This window comes from Opisthorchis viverrini, assembly GCF_000715545.1.
Source record: "Opisthorchis viverrini unplaced genomic scaffold opera_v5_110, whole genome shotgun sequence".
Lineage (NCBI taxonomy): Eukaryota > Metazoa > Platyhelminthes > Trematoda > Opisthorchiida > Opisthorchiidae > Opisthorchis > Opisthorchis viverrini.
The window spans coordinates 791,502-804,255 of record NW_008751760.1 but is presented as its reverse complement, the minus strand read 5'-3'; the positions used below and the strand labels follow the sequence as shown (position 1 = coordinate 804,255).

At 43.9% G+C, this 12,754-nt stretch overlaps 2 protein-coding genes across 2 annotated transcripts in view; one reads left to right on the top strand and one right to left on the bottom strand.

Moving 5' to 3' along the window:
• T265_13791 (hypothetical protein) overlaps positions 1–12,754 on the top strand; it is a gene marked incomplete at both ends in the record, with an annotated part of 89,829 nt that overhangs the window by 71,177 nt on the left and 5,898 nt on the right. Inside the window, 3 exon segments of the mRNA XM_009170539.1 lie at positions 2,561–2,716; positions 6,223–6,539; positions 9,376–9,601. Coding sequence (XP_009168803.1) covers positions 2,561–2,716; positions 6,223–6,539; positions 9,376–9,601 — 699 coding nt within the window.
• On the bottom strand, positions 5,374–8,075 carry T265_13790 (hypothetical protein; the record flags this gene model as incomplete). Its single annotated transcript, XM_009170538.1, is given in 5 exon segments — positions 5,374–5,573; positions 5,635–5,725; positions 6,319–6,565; positions 6,571–6,769; positions 7,910–8,075. Coding segments are annotated over 5 exon segments (903 nt in total).

Below are 12,754 nucleotides of genomic sequence, written 5' to 3'. Positions count from 1 at the left end.
ATAATCTCGGCCCTTACTGTGAGCACTTTAAAGCAGTTGCAGTGGTCATCCATTCACTGTCTTTGTACTGACGTACATGAACTACTCATATTTTTGAAGTCGATTGCGCAACAAAGCGGAGAAATGAAGTGGATCGGGAACCCAAATAGGGTGCATGGTGTTTTTTTAATTGCTTGTCCGAATGGTTTCAAACTAGCAAACCAGGGCTCATAAGCTTCTCATGATCTGGTTTATTGCTTCAGAATTAATAAATTTACCGTTGCATTTACTTGAGGAGTCAGTCACCACGTGACCACATGATGTGGACTTAGTGATTAAAGTATGGGCGTTCTACATCCTCTCTACATGTGATTTAACCTTAATGCTGATCAGCCACTCGTGGCCTGATAGTTTAGGTCTCAACCACTAGCCAAGTGGGTGTGAATTCGAAGTTCCTTGGAAATTCTCGACGTTCGCGATGACGATGATCCTTAAAAACGATGAAACAGCTGCACAGTACTCCTCAGCCTTTCAACACAGGTTGGTTTCACTCATGGGACGGAATCTTAACTTGGTTCCTTTTAACTGGTTTCTCTAAGTTACGCTTGTTGAATAGTGCTAGTAAGTAGTATTGCTGTTACATCACTCACACATCACTCACATCTCGACAATCCACTAACTATCTCCTGTTTGACGTCACAGAGACCCGGAGTACGCTGCTTCATATCAGCAGCTCAGGTATTTGCGGCGCACTGTTAGGAGTGCGGGGTCCGCGATTGCTCTTGTCTAACTGAATTCCCAGTATGTAAAACTTTCGCTTCTCATCACTTCAGTGCAGTCTGTCAGCAAAGCTCTATAAGCATATCACATTCTCTGCCAGAAAAAGGATGACTTTTTACTACACAGTGTAAGATCTTGCAGCTAGCAAGTTCATCTAGCATGGCTGGCTTAGTTTGGCAGTGTTGGGCAGACGCGTATCAAACGTTCATATGACAGAAAATAGGTTTCCGTTTCCAGCGGTGTGTGCCTGTCACGTTGACGCTGACCAGCTTATTTTGCCTGAAAAAAGGCGAAACAAACTGAACATGCTCCACCTATGACGATTCAAAACAGTTTCTTCAAAAGACGTTTGATTGTAGAACGGGTGTATCACGTGCGTTGTTCAAGGGTGCCGTAGATATTCACCTGTATTCTGGTGTCTCCCAATAGGATTTGTTAGGGGTATTCATAACTTCACACTTTATTTGGATGAAAAAACCTAGATATGTAGTACTCTTGCATATTCGCGACTCATGAACATAACACGGTGAACCGGTATTACACCCAGTTTTCGTCATCCAAGTAAGTCAGGATCTTCTGGGTGTTCTTCCTTTTTAGTGAGGACGATAAGCCATCACGAAGAGGAATTGAAATGCGGGACCTTAAGCCAGTGTGGAATTCTAGGTACCAAAAAACGATAAGCAGCTCAGAGAAAGGATAATTCCACTGGATTGTGAAACTTTCTTCTGAGAAGCCGCCACTCGAAGAGCTAATCAACACCTGACCTCGTGATGTGCCTTTCCGTTACCGAGGAGACGGTGGCCCTGTCCTAGTGACAGCTAATCACAAAACTGATCAGTACCTATTGGCCGAACCGTTAAATGTTCAACCAGTGATCAGACGGTCACGGGTTTGGAACTCTCTGAGTTTCATGAGATATACACTGATGATGAAGGGATGAAACAGTTGTACAGTGCTTATCGGCTTCTCAGCACAAATTGGCTTAACTGATACGGTTAAACCTCCACTGAATATCATAAGTTGCATTGTTTTTTATCAGTAGTACAACCGTAGTGTTACAATGAATGGTGCTGTGTAACATCGACCAAGAGAAATCATATCTGGTCAAAAGAAGTTCACTCATGTGGGGTATTGGCGTGTTAGCCTCGTTGACAACAGACGTTTTGAAACGATGGTCAACTAAAAATCTGGGTTCTTATATATACCATTTCCGCTGTTGCCTATCCTTTAGGGGATTAAATCATTCCACTGCACTTCGTCCTCACTTCTGGAGAGTCCGTTACATCAAAAGGAAGAGATGCAGTGTTGAAAATTCCATTAGAACCTGTCAACACCAAAAAACGGTGCCTCTCGTTGGAGTTTTCTTAGGTATAGGCATTGCAGTAAGAACAGCAATAGTGAGATATCAAACGGAACCTGTTTGTATAGTAAAAACGGTACATATTTTCCATCGGAGGGACAATGGCATCTACTCATAGTAGCATAGAACAACAAAAATGGGAGTCATTCATCTCATTTCCTTTTTTACTTGGCATAGTGTTGTGTTCTATGTTGACGTTGATGCAGAGAGACAAAAGCTAGGATAAATAAAGCTGTATGGACAAGGTTCGCAATCCAGCCTCAAGACGGACGGATGTATCATGCTGGTTGAAGCCACAAGCCTTGATCAGTGAGGCGTTTAACAGTTTGTTTGTTCGTTGTGCTTGAAAGCTAAAATATTTTATAGGGAAGATCTGTTCAGTTAACCGAAAGTTGCCGCTGCTTTCTCCATACTTGCTAACATACCAGTTATCTTCTCCAGGATTCTACGGGGAGCGTTGCTCATTACCTTGTCCCAATGGCTTTTATGGTCGCCAATGCAAACAGCGATGTGAATGTATTCACCGGGAGGCATGCCATGGAGTCACCGGACAGTGCTATTGTGCAGCTGGATACCGTGGACGACACTGTGAAGAAAGTAAGTTGCTGCCGTCGGCTCCATAGTGACATAAGCGATAGTCATCATAAGCGATCATCAACCACCAGCAATTAGTGCTACCATGTTTCAGAGGCCCTTGGACCTAGACTTTTCAAGTATACAACATTTGCTTGAGTTGGGCTAACCATGTTGCTCTCCGAAGATGCTCTGCATATCCGTATGCGGATCTAGAACGACATTTAGCCATTTATCCGTTTCTCATTTCACTAAAGGCTGAAGACCTTCCAGGCTTAAAGGAATACCAGAGCACTGCTAAGACGGGGGATAAGGTATATCCTGTAAAGCATATTGTCAAGCGTGAGATAGCGCCGAAATATTTGGGAATCGAAGTTAGAATTCCAGCAATTTCCCTCCTCATTCCAAGAATGAACTGAGCTGGTGGTTTAGTGAGCACCGATGTACTAGACAAATTAAACTAAGTTGGTGGAAGTGACAAGGAATTGACCGCTACAGTCCCACGGTGTCAATTTCGTACGCATGGGCATAACTACTCCGAATAACAATAAAACTTGTTTGGTAAAACTGTTTACAGATCGCTTAGTCCTCCATTCTGATATATCCAAGCACACGGATTTTGGATAGGTGGACTTTTGTCTCCCATATGCCAGAAGTTCACCATACTGATCTTTACCACCGTCAACGGTACACTGGCTGTTGTCATAAACTATGAAAGCGGGGAATTTCACAGTTGAATGCTCATTGCAGTCAAATAAGACAGCAAAATCTAGCAAACACACGCTTAAATACGCACTGTCATGTTACTTATTTTTCACCTACAAAGTGGACTTTGAACGCGCAGTGCTTGCAGGAACTTAAAATTCCAAAACCATGCTACCAAACTTGATCAAGAATACTCCGACTCTACATATCAGATGACATTTGCGGGAGAAGTGTTTACAGCGTCATGTTTTCATGATCCGGAAGAAATAACCTGCAGAATGAGTAGAACCCGTTCTGTTGTTTATTGCACAAAAAATGTTTGGTTATCAACTACAGGCAGAGTCTATCGTGCTTGTGTATGTTTTCCCTTTTAATGCAATTCGGAAACTAGACTCCTCCCTGGAAAATAGTTACAAGTGCTCTGGGATCCCCACCGTCGATGCCTGCGTCAGATGTTCTCTATCAAGCTGGCTAATCAGAGCAATGCGCAAACATATATCTGGTGATAAACCAAGTGCAAACCTGGAGACTCACAGTCTGTTTTAAGTGGGCCATATTCTTCGGATGCTGATAGGTCGACTGCTACACTCAGTGTTATTACTTGAGGGTCCCCAGCCAGACTGACTACGAAAGAGTTGTTATCAGCTGATCACATGATCAGCTATGAAGCTCTCGAACATAACGTCTAGAAACCGTCAAATCTCACCATCAAAGAGATGACCCTCTTCTATGGGTGAAGATACTTCGGACTTGACAATCATTGGAACTCTGGTCCCTAGTTTAAGCCCCAACCATTCTATCTTGTGTACCTTGCCTGCTCTTCAGTTGTGATCCTGTTTTTCTTGGTCTCTCAACTCCAGCTAATGTTTCACAGGCACAGCTCAGGGCTGGGGATAATTTTGATGAGGTCGATAGATCACCTTCGGGAAATACCAAAATATTTCACCGGTCGGGATTGGCTTCTTATGGGCGAAGGGAATAAAAACATCGAGAGCCTTATCCAAAAATCTCTTAAGTCACAAATGGACACTGCAGTGACCAAGAGAGCCAATTGTCACGTGACTAGTTGGGAGATCTGGTATTCGCCCGGTCCAGCATCAGAACGAGCTCAAACTGGTCTGAAATACGAATCCAATAGGCAATCCCATTCAAGATCCACCATATACCAGATGCCGATGCAGTGTCTACAGGGCGTTCAAACTTCTAGAATGTTGCCGTTGCGTGTACTTTATCAATAATGCATTGTAGATATTTTTATTCGTTTCGAATGTCCCTTTTATTATATGTATCTTTGGTGATTGTTTTCTTAGGAATCTTGCGAAGAGCTGATGAATTTTCGGACTTCATCTCTTCCGAGTGTGGTAGAATGTTTAGCCTTGTCTGGAAATAAATTCATCGTCACAATAATAGTTTGGTTGAATACCAATTAGGTCAGCCATGGGAGGCCTTCCTTACTTGTTTGAAATCATCATATGAACAATGAAGGATCAGGGATGTCTGGTCATTAACATGAAGCAACTGATCAACTTGTCGAATGTCCGAGTCCCCCACACTCAACCGAAGAGTTCAAGTATGACTAAGCATTTTTGGGATCCGAAAGTACACTTGACGTGACCATCAGCTGAATTCCGAAACCTGTATTAGGACCAATAAATACACGTCAAAAGATCAGATACTCTGGTTGCACAAACAGCTGGTTAAAAACGAACTTTGCATCCGAATTCCACGCTATTCATTGGCCGTTGCTAAGGCCCCTCGGAAGGATGTGGGGAACGTACTCCACCATTCTTGTCAGGTATTCCAAGTAGGTCAGGTCACCTGGCCACCAAAAGACGACAGTTTGTCAACATTTTTCCACTGTGATAATGAAAAAATGGCCAATTTAATGAACTCTTCTCGTCAGAGTCTTGGATGGTCAGACAAGCCAAGTAAACTCCAGCCTTGGCTAACCAGATTTAGAACAAAATCTGTCTAGTTCAACTGACTATTAGCAGACCTGATCGAACAGCATAACTTGTTTCCTTTGGTACGTAAGTTTCTATGGGATAAGGCGGGAATCTTGAGAACAAATGCCTCTTTATTGACTCTGGGGTTTTGTTTCCACGAGGGGCACTTGCATTGGATGACTTTAGCCGATGACTAAATCGTGTTCCCGTGGATGGGTAGTTAGTTCCTTCTTGAAAGATTCGTCATGTGTAGCAGTGCTGTATTGTCAAGACGCAAACGACTACACGTACCAGGTTGTCCACCTGTGCAACAGTGTGGCAGAAGCGTACAGCATAACTTCTTGAGAGTTTGTAAATGTAGGTATTTTTCACGGGCACAAAACTAAGCTGACCGGCAAGGAGTCTGTGAATCCATTCCCAAAGCCTTCCTGATTTCTAAGGCTTCAGGCCTCCACTTACTCTTTGGCACCAAATTATATACTTCCAGTCTAAGAGTTTATGTTTTACTCAATAGCCAACGTAGATGGACAACTGGAACGGTGATACATCGATCAGTAGTCTGGTTTCCTGAGTAGACTCAGAGCACTTTATATTTTACTCCACAGTTTTTCTTCGGCTGCTCAACCTGAATTCTTCTTACACTGGACCTTAGTATTCGGCGTAGGACGACCGAGTTTTGTCTAACGTAAAACACAACTTCATCCTGTCTGATCCACTCCCTTTTTATGAAAATGGTGTGGGCTCGTAAATGACATGCTCACGTTCTAATTACTTGCTGGCGCAAAGATTTTTAGTGGTAACCATGTGAGTGAGCATAGGTCTTATAAAGGTTTATGTTTGTACCCTACCCACACTAATTTGTTGTTGTTTTTAATCCAGCTTGTCCACGGGGGAGCTTTGGGCCCGAGTGCAAGTTCGAGTGCCCTGTTTGTAACATGAAATCACCCGGAGAAATCGAATCCACTGACACTACACTACGACCAAAAGTCGACTGGTCTCAACCCGGAAGCCGACAAGAACTTCGCATCGGAGTGAGGACCAGTTCGGTGGTAGCAACCATGTGGCGTCGTCCTGGCGACATCGGTGACGTGACTTGTCATCCACAGACTGGTGAGTGTCCTTGTCCACCTGGGACACACGGACCCGGGTGTGAAGCCAAGTGTCCTTCGGGAAGATTCGGACCCAGATGCTCACAGGTATCAAAACAGTCGTGCATTCTTTCCTAACAGGATACCTTTTGAAGCCTCAGTTAATATGATTTTCCTGTAGATGAGAAGTTGAAATCCTCGTTGCGCTGGCCTATGCGAATCTCTGTTCATTTTGGCGCTAGCAACACTGTAACCACTGAAGCTGTCCAATAAATATAGGTATGCATTGTATGATAGTAGCGTACAACCTCCCATGGACACCCACCAACTCTCGCACACTGAACGCACAGAAAGAGGGACGCCTTCAGCAGCCCCTCAGGCCGACCTAGTGGGGGCGCAGTATTATATGACGGCGATTCCCTTTACTCCTCAGCCACTGTACGGTAATGATATAGGTACTCACTCTGTTTTACTATCACTCTCACGCGATTCGGTGGTTCGCCCAGTGGATTGAATGTATGGAAACATGGTGTTTCCAACTACCTGATGCCTGTACATTCAGCTAAGTTGGGTTTTTTCAGTGAACTGTCACCGTACTTTGACCATATCCGATGAGATGCTGACGATACATAAAAGCACTCTTGTTGAAAGTTCGAAAAGCAAACATCCATAAATGATTGTGAAATAACTAGAACACGGTACAACCCTTAGAATAGTTTCGGTGGGAAGTAAAGGACCCTACTGAATAACCTACTTGTCTTGTTTTCCAGGGAGTATTCCAAGAAATTTTGAAACCTACTGGCTAGTGTGCTTGTGCAATTTGCTACCTTTTAATGCATGATCTCAGTTGAATAAAAATAATCAGATTCTATGAACCATCCTGTGCAGTAAATTCCCGTCACTACAACTCTAAAGTATAATTAGTAGGGCGATATGGATCAGTAATCACGTGGATGGCGCATGAACACCATTCGTAATAGAGAAATTTCTGTCATGTGTGTAAATGCTAATAGTAGTCTAATTTGCGCAAGTGCTGATAAAAAATGGATAGCTCACCAACCGAAAGCTACCCTGAAAAGACTGTTTGTCCCAACAGAAGAACAGAGTTGAGGAAAACAACCAGAACAATGTTGCCTATCACATAAATTTGACAGGGGTTTTATTGATTTCTGCAATTAAAGATCAAGAGTGTCACTGGTCCCAATAAGATACTGCAGTGATCCTAACGCATGGGATCGCAAAGCAAACAATGAAGTTCCTGGAAGCACGGTACCTCACACTAAATCCTGTCAAACTTCGTATGCGATCTTTATCTCCGAGTTCAACCGAAGCGACCATCAGACGTATAGTGCCCAAGATAATGTCAGACTTGGGGCCAGAGGAACCAAATCAGTGGGTACTATTCGGAGGAATCAATCTCGAAGGTGACCTGAATGTCGACCACCCAAAATGAGAGAAAACCATGTATTCAAACGAACAGTCATATTCAGAACTCAAGCTCTGATCAGCAAGAAGCATGCAAGTGTAACTGAAGCACTGAGCGATGCCCATAAAAAGATGCGTCGCTACGTAGCTATGTTTAGGTGATATCGCCCCGGTCGATTGCGAAACAATCGCAGCAAAGATGCTAAGCATACTGAACATTTTGACCACATAAAATAATCGAAAAATAAACCTAACCCATCCTAAGGAACTCAGGATAAACTAGCTCTCGTTGGGAGACAAATAACAGATGAGTGTGACCAATATCCCCAACATTTAATCCTGTGTACTAAACAGTACATAGTGATAAAAAACTTTCCCTGACTATGGAAGCTCTGTAGAATAAACGAGCACTGTTGCACCATCTCTGAGGTTGCCACTTAAATTTCCGCCATTCCGTATCTTCAGGCCAACTAATTCCTCCGGATTACCACTCTACCTTTAAAGCAAACCAGACTGTTTACATTGGTTGTCGTCACATGATACGTAAAAGAATGAGCGCACCTGGGGGAAAATCCATTCCTCTTGTAACAGCGCCCTCGGATTCAGAATATTTTTAGATCATTTATCAGTCTACTGCCCTCGCCGAGTTTAGTCCCATGTAATGAACCTTGAAACAGATATGTAAATGTAGAAAGCGATGCAGTCTGTGGTGACAATAACACATGACAAAAGCAACGCGAACAGTCGATATCCGTCCGAATTGGGTTCAGTCTACCAACCAACCACCGATACATGTCTCAGTGCCCAACAGAAGATCAACGCAGGTGAACGCAGTCACTTGCCACAGTCAGTAATACACATGACCACAAACAAACAGCTGCCGGCTGACACAAGCGCCAAAGAACCAATCAGGAGAGAATTAGTTGCATTCAAGTGAACAACTAGGGGTCAAGACCGTGCCCAGCAAGATCTATTGTACCCCGATAGAAAAAAACCCATGATTTTGCTTAATAAAGTGGGACTTCTCAAGAGCGAAGCACGGTGGTCTCTTTCTTGATCGATTTTTGAGGACGTAGCGAGATATATGGTGGATAGTTTATTAAACAGAATGGGATATTCGGCTGCTCAACGGTGATCACCCCTTTGTGTGGATCTGAATAATTTATTCTGCGTACAAACCACCAATTACCATTGTATCTGTTAGAATTTGTAAGTATTTTACTTGGATTATCTTACTTGGGTTTCAGTTTATTAAAATTCATTCATACGTCGGAATTCGCCTCCTTGTCGTCACTCATGTCAGCTGTCACAAACGCCATTTGTTAATCGTTCTAGTTTCATCACTTCCCATACAGTTGACATTCAAATACAAATGGCAAAAAGAAATCGGTAGTTTGGTTAATGTTGGGTGCCTATCTGAGTTTAGGTTCAACCATTCAGGATAGACCTCATTTTCTCCGGGTTGCACTCTATTTCGCTTCTCACACTGAATTCCAGTCTGCTTTCCTTTGTTCTAAAGGTCTGCACTTGTCCGCAAGGTGCCACTTGTTCGCCGGTGACTGGATCGTGTGAATGTCCCGCCGGATATTACGGACCCCTGTGCCAGTACACATGCCCCCCAGGTTACTATGGCAAAGGGTGTGCTCAAGTTTGTGATTGTTACAACACTCAGCCATCTGTATGTGACACAGTTACTGGAGTGTGTCATTGCAAGCCTGGCTACATGGGTGACCGTTGTGAACAGAGTACGTTCTCTCTCTTTGTGTATCTTCCTCACAAATAACCGCACAAAAAGGATGGAAATATGAGTGCAATATCTACCGATCTAATATGCAAAGTACGGAATACCCCTTACCTTGGCCTACCAGTTTCATGATAAAGAGTAAGGCCATGAGACAGATTTCCGCTTACCATTCGATTCTAACCTCGAAGTCATGGGAATCGCAGATAATCGGTTGTTAAGATGTGGTCTAGCTATCTCTTTCTGCATTGAAAAAAACTTTCCACACGCAAGTATTCAACCAAAAATGAAATCTTAAAGCCTGAGACAACTCATATTACAAGGTGCAAACAATTCGTTGACCAGATGACCCGTGGTCAGGAAACAACTTTAGCCTTTCGACTAGCCCTCGGGTATCTTAAATTCACCTTTCAGGGCCATAATTATCAAGCGCTGAAGGAACGTGACAACCAAGTCTGCGCGGTAACGGTAGTAAAAGAATCTAGAGAAAATGAGATCCATTGTACCATACTTATTGTGTCTGCTTATGCCCCAATGGAGCATTTTACTATTTTACAACGGGCCAAAAGCTCAGATATCGGTGTGGCTGCTAATGCCAGGAACGCCCAGGGAGGCAGACTAAGCGTGACTAAGGCGTCTTGGGTTGGATATGAGATTCGGACAACGAACAGCACCTGCTTCGGGCAGAATAATCCTTTGCAGCACCAAGAAACCACCCCTGAATCCAACTAGACCACATTGCTGTCAGTTATTGGCGACGAACGCTGGAATACTGGAATACCAGCGTGGTCTCCGGTCATGCACTTGTCCGCTGCTGCTTTTCATAGCTCCTTTCAGATCTATGCAAAACACGCACAGGTCTCCAAGCCAGTGAGAAGCTACTGGACCCACCTCTCGAAACGCCTACCCATTGGTTCATTGTCGCATATTAAAGTTCACTGGAATTAGATATTCAAAGCACTACTCAAAGCTGGAACTTCTGTCTACGTTACAACCCATCTAATCTCATCCAGATGTTAGATCTTTGATAGGACCGTGGTTTTGCTGCAGGTCTGGCGACAGATTCTTGATGGTTGTAGTCAATAACCCAACTTGATGCAACATCGGACGTCAGGTGAAACTGAATATCCATTCACACCGAAGAGCTTAGTAAATCCAAAAGGCTGAAGAAATTTAAGATGCCAAAAAGTGACAGAACCGTCCGCCGATTCTTCCACTTAATTCTCTGAAATGGTCGCCGGAAGTCTCTAGTCAGCGAACCTATTAGAGACCAGAATGGCTCTTGGGTACCTCCAAAAAGAGAAGGTAATTCAGACAGCAGTCCAGTTACACAAATGCTACCCCTATTTCGGAATGCTGGTCTTCACACTCCACCAGGTGTTAGAGCAACCCCGTATGTACAGACTACCCACAATCTTGGTGTCCCCTGACTTCATGGATGCGTTCAACCCTGTCGATCGGCCAGTGATTTTAACAGGGTATGCCGCGGAACTTTGTGGACATAATCCAGCCCTGTATTCACACACTCCCGGGCATTTGAAATTGTGCATGGTGAGCTCTCCAAAAGCTTCCCAACAAAGATATCCACTCTCCCGGTTATTGTTTAACTTCGTCGTCGAAACGACGGGGCAAACAATGGAAGTTTTTAAAAACTCCGGTGTTCGATGCACTGTTGGGGAGAGCCTTTCCGACCTGGATTACTCAGGCGATATCTTTGAAAACAAAGAGAGTGCAAAGTTGTGCTTCAGAACGTAAAGTCTCCGAACATGCCCCTTTTGATTCAAAGAGGTTTTGTAGAATTTTTCTCATCCCGGAAGTTGTATTAGCTGTGACGGAAGTGTGCTTGATGAAGTCAGTGCACGAACCGCGAAGGTTAGAATTCTGTTCACCAATTTGCGCCATCTGTGGTGCCGAAAAGGCATACCACTGGATCACAAGGATAGCGTGTACCAGGATACAGTAAAGGCTGCATTGTTGTTTGGTTGTGAGACGTGGTCTCTGTGGACAAGTGATGTGAGACATCCTCGGTTTTTGACCACCGATGCTTTTACAGCGTTCTGGGTTTTGGATGGCATGAACGAATCTGTAACGGGGTCATTAAAAAACGGGTACTTATTTGAACACGATCGCGCAAAACATCCGACTCCATAAAGTGCTGTGACTTGGCCATGTGCTACACGTGCTGAAACGCGTCTACCTAGACCAGCGTAGTTCTCCGTACATCAAAGGCGGGGAGCGAGGCGGAACAACACAAGGACGTGAAACAAACTACGAAGAGTTCGAGTGTTATTTGTGCGGTCCACCCTCCATGAAGGGTTAGCCGTGACCTCTCCTGCGCTTGACTGGAGACATTGCGAGAAATGGCATTTTCTCGAAATCAGTGGCGCTTAGGCTATCAGGTTCTTTCCAGATTGTCTGATAAAACGCGTGGAGATGTAGGTACTTTGGAAGACTTGCGACAAGACAACACTAGGCTCCCTCCCTCACTTAGTCTTCCCTCTTCTTTACATTATGGAACTTTAAAAATAATTGGACAATCTTTGTGGTTGTATGGCTGCTTCTGACAATGCTTATGGTTGTGATTATGACGATAGTGACATTACTTGCGCTGGCATCTCATGGAGCGTCGTCTTTGTTTGCCAATAGACATCACGCAACCCATTCAAATGGCAAAAGTTCACAAAATCTGGAAAGGATATTAGATGGCAACTGTATGGTCATTTCTGTTGGCCTGAGCTAAGTTGAATCTGCAAATAGAAGTACATTCCGATCCATATCCTAGCATCCAAATATGTTTGATGCAAGAAAAAGTCAGTTTAACTCTGCGGAACAGTGCTCTGTCACTGTCCCATTTAAGAAGACTTCACTTGTGGTAAGACAACACAATCTACAGCCGTAGATAGACGTCATGGAATCTAGGACACAGCAACAACCAAACGTAAGCGTAGATACAAAACACAAGGCTTGCCGCTCCAGCCAAACAGTGATAATCTATCGAAAGGACCGTGGTGCTCATTCACCTGCTACAGGTCCCATATTGAAACCGAAATTCTAAGACCGGGCTTCATGAAGAACACGTCACGTTCTCATTGTCGCTAGCATGAACTGCTGCGACCATTTTTCTCCCCCCCCCCCCCCCCCTTTGTTTCCCTTTCTT